This window comes from Erpetoichthys calabaricus, chromosome 4 (assembly GCF_900747795.2).
Source record: "Erpetoichthys calabaricus chromosome 4, fErpCal1.3, whole genome shotgun sequence".
NCBI lineage: Eukaryota > Metazoa > Chordata > Cladistia > Polypteriformes > Polypteridae > Erpetoichthys > Erpetoichthys calabaricus.
In genome coordinates this window covers 202517716-202533925 of record NC_041397.2, presented here as the reverse complement: position 1 = coordinate 202533925, position 16210 = coordinate 202517716, and the positions used below count along the sequence as shown (strand labels likewise).

Below are 16210 nucleotides of genomic sequence, written 5' to 3'. Positions count from 1 at the left end.
AATATTCATAGCATAAGTCCAATCTAAATCTTATTCTGTCTCTGCTAATAGAGTGCTCGGTCCTTGGCCATTTCTACTTTATTCCATAAATCCACATTATACAATCACTAGTCCTCTGATTTTTCTGAAATCTTGTATCCCAGTTTATCATGTACCACACCCACAGAATCATTCCCACCCTAATTTTATTCTACTCTTGCTGTCAGTCTCGTCAGTCCTATGTAAATTTGTCAGGCTTACCTCACCTGGACACAAATTCACACTATAACATCCACAGACCCCCACAACTTAAATCATAACTCACCTCCAACCTGTCTTGCAGTACACCCACAGGACAAGTCCAACCTAAATCTGATTCTGTCTTTATGACCAGGATATCTATATTTCCTTGAACATAAATTTTGCCCTCCTTTCCTTCAGGCCTGAAATGTTCACAATTTCACTCAGTCTCAAACTGTGTTCCAAAATTGAGTCATTTCACTAAGCCTGCCAAAAAAAATTAGCCTTATACTATTGTCTAGATCAATGTTTCCATACCTTTTTTTCCTGTAGTGGCACACTTTTTGTAACCAAAATCATCCCTAAGCATGCCACTATCTTACTAACCACAGACACATACACAGTATATCTCATACATTTGCTCAACTGCCTGAAGGGGCGGAACTACCAGAGAAGCTGGTAAAAATGGGCTCCAAGATCATTGTTCGCAGACATGGCACTCAGTGAGCCCTTTGATGGCATCTCCAAGCTGCTTAGCCCCTTTGCCCACCCCTCTCTGCCTCATAGGCAACTCGTATGTCCACTATCCACCAGCCCTGTGAGGATTGCTGGCGAACACACATCCAGAGACATGTCATCAACATGAGACATGGCAAAAGTGCTTTAATATGTCTGCTTTTTTGCCAGCTATCCTCTTCAGACAGGTCTCGATCACCTGCAGTACTTGTCCCTCTTAGATTCAGACCCAGGAGTGCTACACTGTTATTTCCATAGCACACTTGGGTAGCTCTCATGGTGTACTACTGTACTGCGGCACACTGGTTGAAGAACACTGGTCTAGACGAATGTGGCTCCCTTCATGCTACTTGCATTTTTCAGAAACATGTTTTAGGTTTCCTGTCGATGTTCGGAACACTTCGGTACAGACACTTTCAAACAGCGAACAGGGAAAGCAAAAAAAAAGGCATCACTTACACCACATCCAGCTTAACAGCTCAATTTGTCATAACAAGAGGAGGATAAAGTCAGTGTGTAAGCTTGTCTTCTTCTTTTCTTCAAGTGAACAATTTGTGAAGGGGTGTCTCATTAAAGAAATAACCATTTGAAGTTGCTATCTCCCTAAAATCACCAACGGGCCATTCTTATGCTTCACTGTTCTGCTCGACTATTGTGTGTTGTACAAAGTGTTCTCACTAAGAGCAAGGTTATGTCCCTTCTTATGAAATATAGGTCCCAGAGCAGAAGGGGTGGAGCAAACGTTACGGAGCGAAAGTTACGACACTGTTCATCCTGATAGTGTTCCTATGCTGTCAGGGAAACACAAAAGGGTTAGTTAAGGACAGTGTAACATTTAGTGCATTGTTAATGTTTGCTTGATGGTAGAATATAAACAGCAACCAGAAAAACACCAGACAACTCTCTAGGAATGTGTAAAGGATGATGTGATCAATAAATATTCCAGATGAGGTGAACAGTTTTTTGAGTCAATTTTAACATTTGTGCACCACGTGTTCTTAACCATAAAACACTTGCCTCCTGTTTTGCTTTTACCTTACAGTTTAGTCTAATCTCCACAAAAGACAGTAAAGCCATCTGGCTACATTGCAGCATCTGGTGTCTCAACAGTTAGCCATGATTTAGAGAAACAAAACACACAGCAATTTCTGATGTCTCTCCAGGTAGCCAGTCTTGCTCAATGTTGTCTAATTTAGTACACAGTTTTTGCACATTAGATGGTAAAATCCCGGGCAGAGGAGGTTGGTTGCAAAGAGTTTTGCTGTTACCCAAATCCCTCCCTTTCATTTTCATTTCCAAGCTTACTTTGTCCCGTTGTTCTTAGTTGAAGCTGGTCGTGTTGTCTGTGATGGCAGCTCTCAGTACAGTTACTAGTATTACTTTATGATATTTTACATAACAGCATTTCTCAAAGGCTACCACTGACAAGAAAGAAAGAAAGAAAGAAAGAAAGAAAGAAAGAAAGAAAGAAAGAAAGAAAGAAAGAAAGAAAGAAAGAAAGAAGGGTCCAATCTCATATCCATATAGGACCAATCTGAACTCACCAATTAATCTAATCTTAATGTTCTTGTGGATAACCAAAAAAGTATAGATTAACCAGGGTAAAACCCACACAGACACGGGGAATATGTGCAAACGCCACACAAATTCCAACCAGAATGCTAAATTCATGAAGCTTTGGTTCTAATTAACAAATCACTGAGTCATCTCAAAAAAACAAATATCTAAATATTAATTTTAGTATAGGCTCATTTACTAAAAATTATGCTAATTGTACCATTCGCGCTTATTGTCATGTCTATACAGTACATTGAGATTCTTACTTGCATGGCTCCCATAGTCCAAAGACATGCAGGTTAGATGGATTGGCGATTCTAAATTGTCCCTAGTGTGTGCTTGGTGTGTGGGTGTGTTTGTGTGTGTCCTGCGGTGGGTTGGCACCCTGCCCAGGATTGGTTCCTGCCTAGTGCCCTGTGTTGGCTGGGATTGGCTCCAGCAGACCCCCGTGACCCTGTGTTCGGATTCAGCGGGTTGGAAAATGGATGGATGGATGGCTCCAACAGACTAATAGCAACATTATAATAACAAGAAAGACAATGAATACAACACCATACACTTGTGAATTTCCCCCTGGGATTAATAAAGTATCTATCTATCTATCTATCTATCTATCTATCTATCTATCTATCTATCTATCTATCTATCTATCTATCTATCTATCTATCTATCTATCTATCTATCTATCTATCTATCTATCTATCATAAATACAACACCAGAAAAAAGGTATACATTTTAGGTTCACTCTTGAGCTTTCTCTGAGCCCAGAAATGCCTTGGAAAACCAGGTAAAATACAGAAAGAAATGTTATCAGGAATTAAACAATCCAGGGATTGGTAGCAGAAGGAGTAATTGAAGACAAAATAACATGGATCATTGCCTGTCTGGGCCTAGATAAATGTCGGTGATCCACTTATGACTATAGATGCAGCACCACTGCAGTCCTTCTTAGCTTATATTCCTTTTTCTTTCAGCACTGTCCCTCCTGCTAGGTGACTCCGTTCCTTCCACTCCACTCCACTCCTGACTGCAAGCCCATTTAATTGATGACCAGTAGGATTATTTCCAATATCATTTAGGAATTAAAGCTCCAAAGCACTTCTGGAGTCCCTATAGTCCCCATGTGACATGAAAAAGTATTATGTTATCCTGTAGAGGTCTAACAATATAATGCAGGAGGCTGTGCGCAAATAAACAAGCCTTCTTGCTGCGAAGCTGCATTTCTGGAATGATTATTTCTGGACATCCTTCCACTAATTAACAAACTGGCATCACTGCTGCAACATATTAATGTTGGTGTCCCGAAGACTTGCCCTATAAGCTTTAATTATGGTCCCAAGCCTGCCTACATTTACAATACTTTAAATGTAAGAGACACACACATTAGGTTTGTTCATGTTACTTTAGTTGTCAGCATGAGATACTGCTGACCTAAAGGGTATGAACTGTCCTTAGATCAAGTGGTACAAATGCTAATGATGCTGTACTTTTGGCAAGAACAATATCATTATATTGTGATATAAGGTCGAAAGGTCATAATATCAGATTTTTTTCATTAGTTTTTTTTTTTTTAATTGGATATTCAAGTTGGGATTTAGTACTATACATCCACACATTTAGACATTTGAAGTGAGGTTATCCTACACTAGTATATGTGCATTTGTGATAAGACTTCACTATGCTTCATATTATGAAGTGTAAATTTGCTTTAGAAGTCATTATTGCCTGCAGGTAATATACATAGCTTTATATCTTTAAGTATATAAAATCATTTGGTACTTAAGATTGACACATTAGATACAGCAGTGCTCCGCAACCTTTTCTCACCTATGACACACCAAAGTTCTTCCTAGAATTCCGCGGCACATCAAAAGCCAAAATATGTAGCAATGGCGTAGGTGGGGGGGGTATGGGGGGGGGGCGGTCCGCTCCGAGCGCCAGCTATTTAGGGGCAACAACATGAACTCCAATTTATTTTTCAGCTTTAGGGCAACATGATCTCCAGCTACGCCACTGATATATAGATATTAATTTAATACACATATTTTACAATAAATTTTCATTTTTTATATAAGTATACATTTATTATAAGTATACGTACATAAAAACTATACTATATTTACTTTTATGCAATCTTAATAATTATTATAACATAATGACTGATTAATGTGATACCTGCGCTTGTTTCAACGGACACAAAAGTTTTATATTCGGCTCAATATTTGACAGCGCAACCCGAAGTTCTTGGTCAAGATCTTTTAAGCATGACCACTTATCATTTTTAATTAACACAAGAGTTGAAAAACTTTGCTCACATGAATATGTCGTCGAAAATGGAAGTAGTGTTAGGATGGCCTTGTCGGAAATCCGAGGATATTCTTTCTTAACGGAAATCCAGAAAACATCTAATGGAACTTCGGTGAAATGAAGTTTTAACGTCCTGTCATTACTTAATTCTATAAATTCCTCTCGAATTTGCAGTGACAGAGCTTCCGTAGAATTTATTGCATTGGTTGCAAAAGGATTTCGAATCCAATCGTATTGTTCCGTATTAATAGAATAAAAATAGTGATCAAATTTCTGCTGAAGCATACTTAAATGTTGTTGGGCCAAATCCACAATTAATTGCTTGTTTTCAGTTGTACTATGGTTGGTCCTTTGGTACATTTCTAAACATCCTTTTTGCAACGCTTCCTGCCAAAGTTCGAGTTTTTTTTTTTGAACCCCTGTAATTTATCGGAGCACGTCAATATATTCTCATTCCGTCCTTGCATTTTTTTTATTAAGTTCATTCAGATGCTCGAATATATCAGCCATGTATGCAAGTTTGGCTATCCAGTAATCATCATCAAGGCGCTGGTATAGTTCGGGCATATTTTGATCTAAAAGAAACTCACGCACCTCGTAGCGAAGCTCAAACAATCTAGCCAAAACTTTGCCTCGGGATAGCCAACGAACTTCAGTATAAAACAATAAGGATTCATATTCGGCTCCCATTTCTGCACAGAGTATTCCAAAGATTCGCGAATTTAGGGCTGTCGATTTAATTATGTTTATGATTTTAATGCATTCATTCATCGTGTTCAAAAGTTCCTCTGGCAAATTCTTGACCATTAATGCTTCTCGGTGTATGCAGCAGTGTGTAATTTGTATTATCGGATTTTTTTGTTGTACACAAGAGACAAAACCTTTTTTACTACCCGTCATTGCCGCAGCGCCATCCGTGCAAATAGCAATGCAATTGCTCCATTGAATATTATATATTTTGAAGAAATCATCGGTTACTCGGAAAATTTCTTCACCGGTAGTTCGCTCTGGAACCTCCTTACAAAATAAATAATGTTCTTTAATAAAGTCCTCGTCAACGAAACATACAATAGCTATCAGTTGTGCTTTATTTTTAATATCGGTTGATTCGTCAATTTGAAGCGCAAATTTTTCAGCCAATATCAGTTTTCTAATCAGTGTTCCTAAAATATCGCTTGACATGTCGTGAATACGTCTTTTAACAGTATCGGCAGACAACGAAACTTTATTCACTTCCTTAACTTCATTGGGCCCAAGCATAAGTCGAACAATTTCCATGCATGCTGGTTTAATAAGTGTTTCGCCGATAGTATGTGGTCTTTTCTGACGTGCAATTAATTTTGCAACATGGTAGCTAGCTTCTAAGGCCTTTTCAGAAACCGTAACGGCCGATTTCATAAATTGCTTCTGTTTTTGATTTTGTTCTAAGCGCCTCTGAAAATATTGTTTGTCTTTTTTGGCGTAACTGGGATGGTTTGAATTTAGATGCCGATTTAGTTTGCTGGGTGCCATTGCCTCGTTTGATAGCTGATCGCCGCAAATGATGCATTGTGGCTTTGGAGCCGTTTCGTGACCACACCACGAAAATCCATATCGAATGTAGTCTTCGTTGTACTTCCTTTTCACAATCTTCTTTGTTTTTTTTTGCAACACTTGTGCTGGGTTCTTCATCATCTGTACGTGAAGACGAATCTTTTCCACGTAAAAATGTATCCATATTTAAAGGGGTATAAAACTAAATATGAATCACGAAGAACGTTAACCATACACAATTCAGCAACACAACTAATAGTAATGAATGATAACTACTGTCGCAAGACGAGTGAATGCGACATAGCACGATTAATACGTCGGCTTGAATTGAATGTAGGTGAGGGCACGGGGCGCTCTGCCTATCAAAGCATACTACGCAGTTGTCTGGCGACTACGTTGGGCGTACGTCGTAGGCGCCAGGCGATGGGATTTATTATTTCAGAGAAATGACACATAAAATTATGAAACCTTTAAAAGGCTATTTACGCAAATATTTCATTGCACGTATTCTCGTTATTGTGTTTCTAAGGAGGACCGTTGAAATATTATTTAGTTAGAAAATTGTCTTATTTGACCGCGGCACACCTGTATCGGCTCAAGGCACACCAGTGTGCCGTGGCACACCGGTTGCGGAGCACTGAGATACAGGACAAAGGAAAGACCTTGCAGAATCAAGCATGGACCTGCTTTTTGACCTGCTGACAAATTAAACAATGCAGCTTGGAGTATGCCAGATGTTAACAAGTGGAATCCTACTAGGGCTTCTTCTCTCTTTCTCTCTTTTTTATTCTCTCTCTTTTACTTCTGAGAACAGGCTTAGCATTGTAGTGCCTTCAAGAGTGTGTTAAGTTTTCTTTGCTGGGAAAAAAAATTACAGGCACCAATTTAGGATGAGAAGATCTGCCTTCTTGATATTAGTCCTCAAAAGAGTGAATTGATGATCATATTTGCGACATGTTTGGAGTGAAAAACCTGAATGGACGTATTAAAGAAAATTTTCTTTTAGCTCCTCTGAATGACAGCATGCTTTTTGTTCTTCAGGCAGCTTGAAGATCGCTGACTCTGCCATTACATTCAGTATGTACACTGCACATATTTCTGCAGAAGGCACCCAGACAGAGACTCAGCGTTTTTGTTTTTTTTGAATTAAGGCACAGTTTCAAGTCATCAGAGCTCCTATCAGGTCTGCGGATTTAGAGATATCTCAAAATGAATTTTAAGATATCTGGAAATGCATTTTAGATATCTCAAATTGAATTACAGATATCTAAAAATGCATCTATTTTAAAATATCTAAAACGCATTTTATAATATCTCAAATAGATTTCAAGATATCTTCAAGTGATATGCTGTACATTTTGAAATATCTGAAATGCATTTTAAGATATCTTAAATGCAATTCCAGATATCTCGAAATAGGTTCCTGTGCATTTTGAGATATCTCAAATACATTTTGAGATATCTCGAAATCACTTCCTGTAAAATTTCCTATTCTTTCAATGGGACTTCCTGTCTATTTTAAGATATCTGAAAATGTATTTGAGATATCTTAAAATGTGCAGGAAGTTTTGTTGAGACATCTTAAAATGCATTTCAGATATCTCAAAATGAATTTGAGATATCTTAAAATGAGTGGGAAGTTGTTTTAGGATATCTCGAAATATAATTAAGATATCTCAAAAAGCATTTAAGATAACTTAAATTCATTGTTGTTTGAGATATCTAAAATTAATTTCATGATATCTTAAAATGGGTCTCTGCTCCATTTCAGATATCTAGCAATGTATTTCAAGATATCTCAAATTGTATTTCAAGATATCTCAATAGCATTTTCAGATATCTACAATACAATTTAAGATATCTGAAATACATTTCCAGATATCTCAAAACAACTTCCTGTCCATTTTGAGATATCTCAAAATACATTTTCAGATATCTCAACATCACTTCCTGCTCATTTCAAGATATCTCAAATACATTTTAAGATATCTTATAATAAACAAGAAGTCCCATTGAAATAATAGACAGTTTTACAGGAAATGATTTTGAGATATCTTGAAATGCATTTAAGATATCTTAAAATGCATGAAAGGTCAATTTAAGATATTTGAAAATTCATTTGAGATATCTTGAAATGCATTTGAAATATCTCAAAATGTTTTGTAGATATCTTAAAATGTGAAAGAAATTATTTTAAGATATCTCAAAGCGAGTTTCAGATATCTTAAAAAGTAAATTACATTTTAAGATACCTGAAATTCATTTTGGGATATCTCTAAATGTTAATTTGGCTTGCCATAAATAATGTAAATGAATTTTTCAGTTGTAGTATTTAAAAAGAGAGCTTTTTAAAAATCTCTCTGTGAATCTAGTAGTCTTCATTTTTTTTTATAAAGCTACCGAGTATGAATGATGAATAGGCAGCTTGTACAGTCATGACAGTATCTGAACGATTAAAGAAAAAGCTTTCCTTTCTTCCTGACTTACTGTTGTGTCATGCAAGAAGCAGTAAAAAAAAAGACTTAAATGAGTTTGTTTAAGATGTGTTACAATGTGTACTGTGAACTTATCATATTCCATATGTGCTATAGAAGGAAGGGCATCTAAATACAATATACCATGTAACACACAAAAAAGTAGCTTGCAAACCACATAGTACACACCAGCAAGACCTTCATGACAACGCCTTCTGAGACAATCATCACACTGATTTATGAGAGTTTCCTCCCATGCAATATGCAATGTCAGTTGCAACCTCTGGGGGAGTTTATTGGTTTTTGTGTATTCTTTTCACCTATTGCAGAATTGTGCATTTTGCAGAAGCTCTTGCATTAGGATATTGTTCCATTAGTTCCTCAGGTGTCAACTTGAAGGAAACTATATAATCATACAGCTGTATGTTCAATGAATACTACAGGTCTTCTCTCCAGCATAAGATAAAATAAACATGCATGGGGACTTTCTACTAGCTTAGGTTTAGGTTTAGGTTTATTTGTCATATATAGGTTAACACAGGGTCAACATACAATGAAATGTGTATGACGAGAAAAACAAGTCACTCAGCCTAGATCCAATAAAGCTTAAAAAAAAAGATTACAAGTTAAAAATAGACAAGTCATATAAAATAAAATGTGTATGTTTTAAAAGAAGTTATAGAGCAATATGAGTTGAATGAGCAGCAAGTACAAATGACAGTTATTGCACAGATAATGTTTTATAAGTGCAGATGCATATTCCATAAAGTGCAGATGCATGTTCCAGTCAGTATTCAGAGTGTGTGCAGGTACAGTTTGTGTGTGAGTAGTGCAATGTAGATGTAATGTAAGTGTATGTAAGTGTTCAGGTGTTGCTGTTGAGGAGTCGAATGGCCTGGTGGTAAAAGCTGTTCTTAAGTCTTGTAGTCCGAGCAGCCAGACTCCTGTATCGTCTGCCGGACGGTAACAAGGAGAACAGCTGGCGTGCTGGATGGCTGTGGTCCTTTATGATGCTGCTTGTCTTACGCAAGCACCGATGGAGGTAAATGTCTTCAATGGCAGGAAGACTCTTGCCCGTGATGTGCTCTGCTGCCTTCACCACTCTCTGTAGTGATTTCCGGCTGCTGGCAGAGCAGCTCCCATACCAGACGGTAATGCAGCCCGTTAGCAGACTCTCGACTACACTGCTGTAAAAGTTTGAGGTGATGTTGGCATTCATGCCAAACTTCCTCAGCCTCCTCAGGAAGTAGAGCCGCTGGCGAGCTTTCTTGACCACAGTGTCTATGTGAAGGGTCCACGAGAGATCCTTGGTGATGTTTACTCCGAGGAACTTGAAGCTGTTGACCCTTTCAACTTCTATGCCACTGATGTAGATGGCCTGGTGTTCTCTGCCTTGTTGTTTTCGATAGTCCACAATCATCTCCTTGGTTTTGCTGACGTTAAGAGACAAGTTGTTATCTAGGCACCAATTACTCAATGCCAGCACCTCCTCTCTGTAGGCCGTCTCATCATTGTCAGTGATAAGGCCTATGATTGTTGTGTCGTCTGCAAACTTGATGATGGTGTTTGTGCCGTGTTTTGCAACACAGTCATGGGTGAACAAGGAATACAAGAGGGGGCTAAGCACACAGCCCTGCGGCGCTCCTGTGTTTAAAATGAGTGATGAGGATGTGTGTTTGCCGACTCTCACCACCTGGGACCTGTTTGTGAGGAAAGAGAAAAATCCATCTGCAGATGGTCGTCCCCCAACCCAAGGTCGTCAAGCTTCAAGACGAGTTTTGAGGGGATGATGGTGTTGATGCCGAGCTGTAATCTATGAACAGCATTCTTACATATGTATTTCCTCTTTCCAGGTGGGTGAGGGCAATGTTTATTGCTAGCGCAACGGCATCCTCTGTCGATCTGTTTGCTCTGTAAGCAAATTGGAGAGGATCCAGCGTGTCAGGGAGGGAGGAGCAGATGTAACCTTTGACTAGTTGCTCGAAGCACTTCATAATGACCGATGTTTATGCTCTGTCCTGCATAAACTGCCTAAAGAAAGTATTCATCCCCTTGGAAGTTTTCACATTTTATTGTTATACAGCCTTGAATTACAGTGGATTTACTTTGACGTCTTTGTCTTGATCAACAGATAAAGACTCTTTAATGTGAAAGTGAAAACAGATCTCTGCAAAGTAGCCTAAATGAATTGCAAATGTGAAACTCCAAAAAATCGATCACATAAAAGTTCATGTCCTGCAAGTCAGTATATAGTAGATGCACCTGTGGCAGCCATGAGAGCCTTGAGTCTGTGCACAGGCCTGTAGCAGTTTTGCACATCTGGACACTCCTCATTCTTTTTCACAAAGCTGCTCAAGCTCTGTAAGTTTGTAGGATTAACGCTGAGTGAACAGCCTTCTTCAATTCCCACCACAAATTCTCGATTGGATTGGGATCTGGAAATTGACTCTACCACTCCAGGACATTAACATTGTTGTTTTAAGCCATTTCTGTGTAACTTTGGATTTAGGATTGAGGTTGTTTTCTCATTATTTTCCCGAAATGCCAGTTTCCTGCAGACTGCATCAAGATTTACTCTAGGATTTCCGTGTATTCTGCTACATTTATTTTACCCTGTACCATTACAAGTCTTCCGGGGTCTGCGGCAGAAACCCAAGGAACAACTGCAAAGTCCAATGGGGCAGGAGGGTATTTTGGGTGGACTCTATGTGAATCTCCACTCCTTTATATTTTGTAGCTCTTGGTGGACTCTTTTTGACTTTAGGTTGGAGTGAGCACTATGTGACATTATAAGTCATATGTGTGGCTTAAGTGTAGTACTTTCAAACCCTCTTTCTGCTAAGTATTGTTGTTTTTGCAATTACTTCTATGTTATTGTATTTTCATGTCTTGGTACTTAATGTCCTTTTACATCTGTCACAGAATTCTAAAAGATGTAAGAATGCCAAGAAGCAATTTTGCTGAGCTAATTGTATTGCCAGGACATTCCACGGGGGGGAATTCAACCTCAGTAAAGAAGGTGAAAGCAGTTTTTGAAGCACACTGTGCTTTATAATGGCATCCAAAGCAGGGTCAACGGCGTAACAAATTTGCATGGTCTGTGTACAATAAATTGCGCTTTAGGCACAGCATATCCTAAGAGGCATCATCATGAAAGTGTCCACTGAACCATATCGCAGTATTTTTTAAGGAACACAATTTGGACTTATGTAGCTTACAAAAGTGAATTTGAAAAAATAAACTAATTTAATGCAGACAGTAAGTATATATTGAAAGTCTGCTCTAATTCTATTATTGTACTGTACATAACATATACAAAGATGGAAAAGCATTTCTAAGATGTGTATTGACAACGCTCCATCATAACATCAATAACGTTTGAATTTCATTAAGAAGGAAAACTGATTTTTTTTTTCAATGTCTGAAGTCAGCACTTATGTACTGCACAAGTGACTTGCTCTTGGCAATGCTGACGCAGTAGTATTGTGTAAAATCTGAAACATCAGATAAGAAGATCAGAAACACATCTGCTCTTAATGTAAATCAGAAAAGTTTTTTTTTTATTAATACTGTGCTAATATTTAAAATAAACCATACTGTATATCAGAATAATAAGAAAATTATATTGTTAGAATAGTCAGACTCAGGTTTTCAAAAGGAACGTTTGTTTGGTAAATTTTCAAATTCAGTAAGGTCATAATTTATAAAGAACTCTGCACATATGAAGCTCTCCACCTGTTGTACATGGCTGTCCCTGTCAAATCCCCATTGTAATATTCTTCCTCTCATCCATCCTCCATATGTGACTGCCAGGTGTGGGAAAACTTTTTTGTAATCTTTCCTCCAATTTGGAGACGTTTTAGACCTCTTTTGCTAAAATTAAATGAGGAGTTGAATGAAAATCCAGTTGTATATAAAAAGGTGAAACCAAATTCTGATATGTATAAAATAAATTCATCAGATATTTGGTTGCATCATAATACAGTACATGTCTTTTGATAGTAGCCATTTTTCACTTTTTAATTAATTAACCCCTGCGGTGGGTTGGCACCCTGCCCTGGATTGGTTCCCTGCCTTGTGCCCTGTGTTGGCTGGGGATTGGCTCCAGCAGACCCCCGTGACCCTGTGTTCGGATTCAGCGGGTTGGAAAATGGATGGATGGAATTAATTAACCCAATAGCACATCCTAAATATATATGGTTAAACTGTGATTTCAAGACACCTTTTCAGCACAATTATTAGAAAGACAATACAGCACAAAGGACCACCTATGCATTCTGATGAAAACTACACACTCAAAGCTCATGCAATATCCATCATGTACATGAGAAAGCACATTTTATTAAGACAGGTTACCAGGGCTTTCTCAGATTAAAAATTTTAATGTTTTGGAAAGAAACTGTTAGTGCTGTTTCAATAGTCTATTTAATATATTTTTTACCAATCAAACTTAAAATAAAGGCAATAGCGAAAATTTCCACTGAATGGCCATGTGATGCTGTTTACACAAGCAATAAACAAAATGAAAGCTTAAGTCAAGAAATGATTCAATCTATTTTGTAAAGTGAAAGCTTCATTGGATAGACCTCTCTACTTACATATAATGAGTATTGCTTCCTGAAATGGTGATCAATTTGCAATAAAAAAAAATTGTGTCATAAATTATGTCTCTTCATGCACTTTAACAGGTTAATGCTTGAAAAAGATACCTGCTGTGTTGATCAATGATCAGCTATTTTTTTTTTTGGCTCTCTTACTTTACTGCAATAGCAGTTTTATGGAATTGGATTTGGAGTGACCAGTACACATAATGCATGTGACACGTGGTCCTTCATAGAAGAGCTGCAGAGAAGAATTAAAGAACATGGAAAATAAGTTCTGTCAGAAGGTATTGAATATCTCTGGCACCAGACTTGGGTTTTTGTTCAATTTTCATCATTTAAAATTGATGAAATTTGATATTTTTTCATCATTATGTTGGGTTGCATCACCACAACTGCACTTTGTTCTCTGGATCCCACCATTTTGTGCTGGATTTTCAGGGCTGCAGCCATATTGTTTACTTTAAATGTGGTCATTGCCATCTACATGTTATTACAGCATGCCTATCTATCCAAAGACTATGTCACATTGGATGACTTTTCCATTGATTTTCAGTCATTGCCTTTATATACTGGTCCCTTTCATGAAATCAGACGTGTAATGTGACATACTCAATACCTATGACCAACAAGTCAGTGACTGGCTATGATAAAATCAAACAGGTCAAACAGGTTTGATTTTGTCTTTGGTTTGTGGGGGGGGGTTGATCTCTGTGGTATAGTGAGTCCGTGGCTAGACAGTTGGGCTGTTCTTAAATAAGTAATTGAATGGCCGGCTCAATCTCTGTGGATGTGCATGCTCACATAACTGCAGGAGGTTGGTGAGGTAACCTTCATGTGAGGGTGCAGTTTGTTTCAATTGCTTCATTGGGTTTCTGCGGTGTGTGATTGAGGTGCTGAGTGCACGGAGGGATATAAGGGGAAGATCAGAGCAGAGATCAAAGAAAGAGAGACAAGAAAGAAAGAAACAGAAAGGAGGTTAAAGTAAGGAGTGAGATGCAGTCAGGAAGATGGGAGAGAGAGCCGGTGCAAGAGCAAGCTACCGAGAATGAGCAGCCATGAGGAGGAGAATCCTGGAGGGAGCATGCAGATGACTCTAAGCTACTGAAGTTGATCACTGCGGCTGAGCGTCTCAGAAAGCTGGAGTGATCAGGAGGCGTACTGCTCGCCGCGTAAGTCTGGGATGGCTGTTATCTTAAAGAGGTTCATGGACAGTAAGGACCCGAGCCTGGATACGGATTGGGAGACCAGTCGGGAGACATGGAAACAGCAGGGATCTGGGCCTGTACTTAGATGAAGAATGTGTCTGTCAGAGGGGCATTTCAACTGCTGTAAGGCTTTGAGGGAGGTGAGTAGAGGAGATGTCAGTTTTTACAGGGTTGCCTCAGCTTCCTGCACTGTTTTTTTTTAACCTCGCTTTTAAAGAAATATTTATTGGGTTGATTATTTTTAATCTCCACAAGCACTTGATTTTAAAAGGATTATTTATTTATTTATGAGTTTCTGAGTGCTGTACCATTGGACACTTGTTTTTGACTGTTTTAATAAAAGCACTTTGCACTTACACCTACCCCTTGCTGTGTATGTGTGTTTGTCCTAATCCGCTGGCTCATCCCTTGGGTATGTTACTGACAATCTGGGTTCTAGAGGCTCCTGTAGGGAAAAGGTAACATGGAGCCAACCTAGACCTTCACAGTAAGAGCTGAAAACCAATGGGCATTCAGCCGGAAGAAGAATGCATAGAATGTAGTGACGAGGAATAAGGAACACACATTTTTTGAACCTCACAAATAGAAGATAAGCTTGTCTGTCCGATGCCTCATGTTTTATGTACTAAAACAGAATGGAAAAAAGAAAAAAGGGCCAACACTGCAACTGAACTTAGCACAGCTATTAGCACAGCTATTAACCCTTTGTACAGCACTAGTACAACGGCAGCTCCGTCAGGCAGCATGGGGGCTGTGGACCTCACAAACAGAAGACAAGCTCATCCATCTGACCATAACAGAATGAAAAAAATAAAGGGTTGGGATTGTGGTTGAAATCACCAAATCTGACATACAAAAAGTCATGTAATGTGACACTGGCCTATAATGACTTTGAGCATGTGTTAGCATTCTTGCTTTGAACCTCTTTTCAAAAAAGTTTTTCAACTGCTTCCTCCTACTTGTATCCTACTTTATAAACATAGTAAAGCTCAGTACACTCCATTTTACATAGTATTTGGAAGGATGATAAAGCAAAATGAAAGAGTTAAAGAGTTGAACTTTTATTGTTGATTTAAATATTATAGTTGATGGAGCCTTGCAAACAAACCTTTGTAGAGACCTATCTGTAATGGAAAGAAAAAGGTTAAAAGAGTATTTGTCAAGAGTTATGTAGTGAAACTTTTAGAGAACAAGAAACTACATTAACAATATTTTAGTTATCAGAAAAAATTAATAACAGTGCAATCAGGTGGCATTGGTGTCTAAATCTTTGTACATTGATAACAGAGTCCTATAGATGATTCTGAATTTACCAGGAAGCCAGTGTGGTGGAGCCAGCTGAGGTTTAATGTGTCCACTGCATTTACTCAAAGTCAAGATTTTCATCTACCTCGGTAATTTATAAAGAGGTTGCAGGCATAGATGGATATCTACAGTCCATCTAAGATATACAGGCAAGATGGAGTGAAAAGGAAACAGATGACAACTGCAAAATGTAACTGACCTCAAAATTTAAAACCTCTCCTTTTGTCCCCTTCCAGGACATTTAAAACCATTTTTCCCTTGATTTCAACAGTTTATGAATAGAAGACAGATTGTTTAATTACACCCAGTATTAAAGTCATATTTCATTTTCTTTCAGGGTCCAGCTATCAAGACAAAAAGAGGCAAGTGAATCTTCAGACTTTCCAGCAGTACAATTACTATTCTCTTTTAAAATGCTGTGGGAGAATCCTTTCATCATCTAAAAAACACAAAAAAAGTGGAAAAAAAATCCTTCAGGCTTCTTTTAGC

The 16210-nt window shown here is 38.2% G+C and overlaps 2 protein-coding genes across 3 annotated transcripts in view; both read left to right on the top strand.

Moving 5' to 3' along the window:
* The window catches only part of pcp4b (Purkinje cell protein 4b), a 679051-nt gene that overhangs the window by 209257 nt on the left and 453584 nt on the right, over positions 1 to 16210 (top strand). The gene's annotated exons all lie outside the window — the stretch shown is intronic.
* Positions 1 to 16210, top strand: part of igsf5b (immunoglobulin superfamily, member 5b) — a 190574-nt gene that overhangs the window by 133422 nt on the left and 40942 nt on the right. For both annotated transcript variants that reach the window (XM_028800190.2, XM_028800189.2), the window contains one exon: positions 16059 to 16083. In XM_028800190.2, the coding sequence (XP_028656023.2) occupies positions 16059 to 16083 (25 nt within the window). The remainder of the gene's footprint in view (positions 1 to 16058; positions 16084 to 16210) is intronic.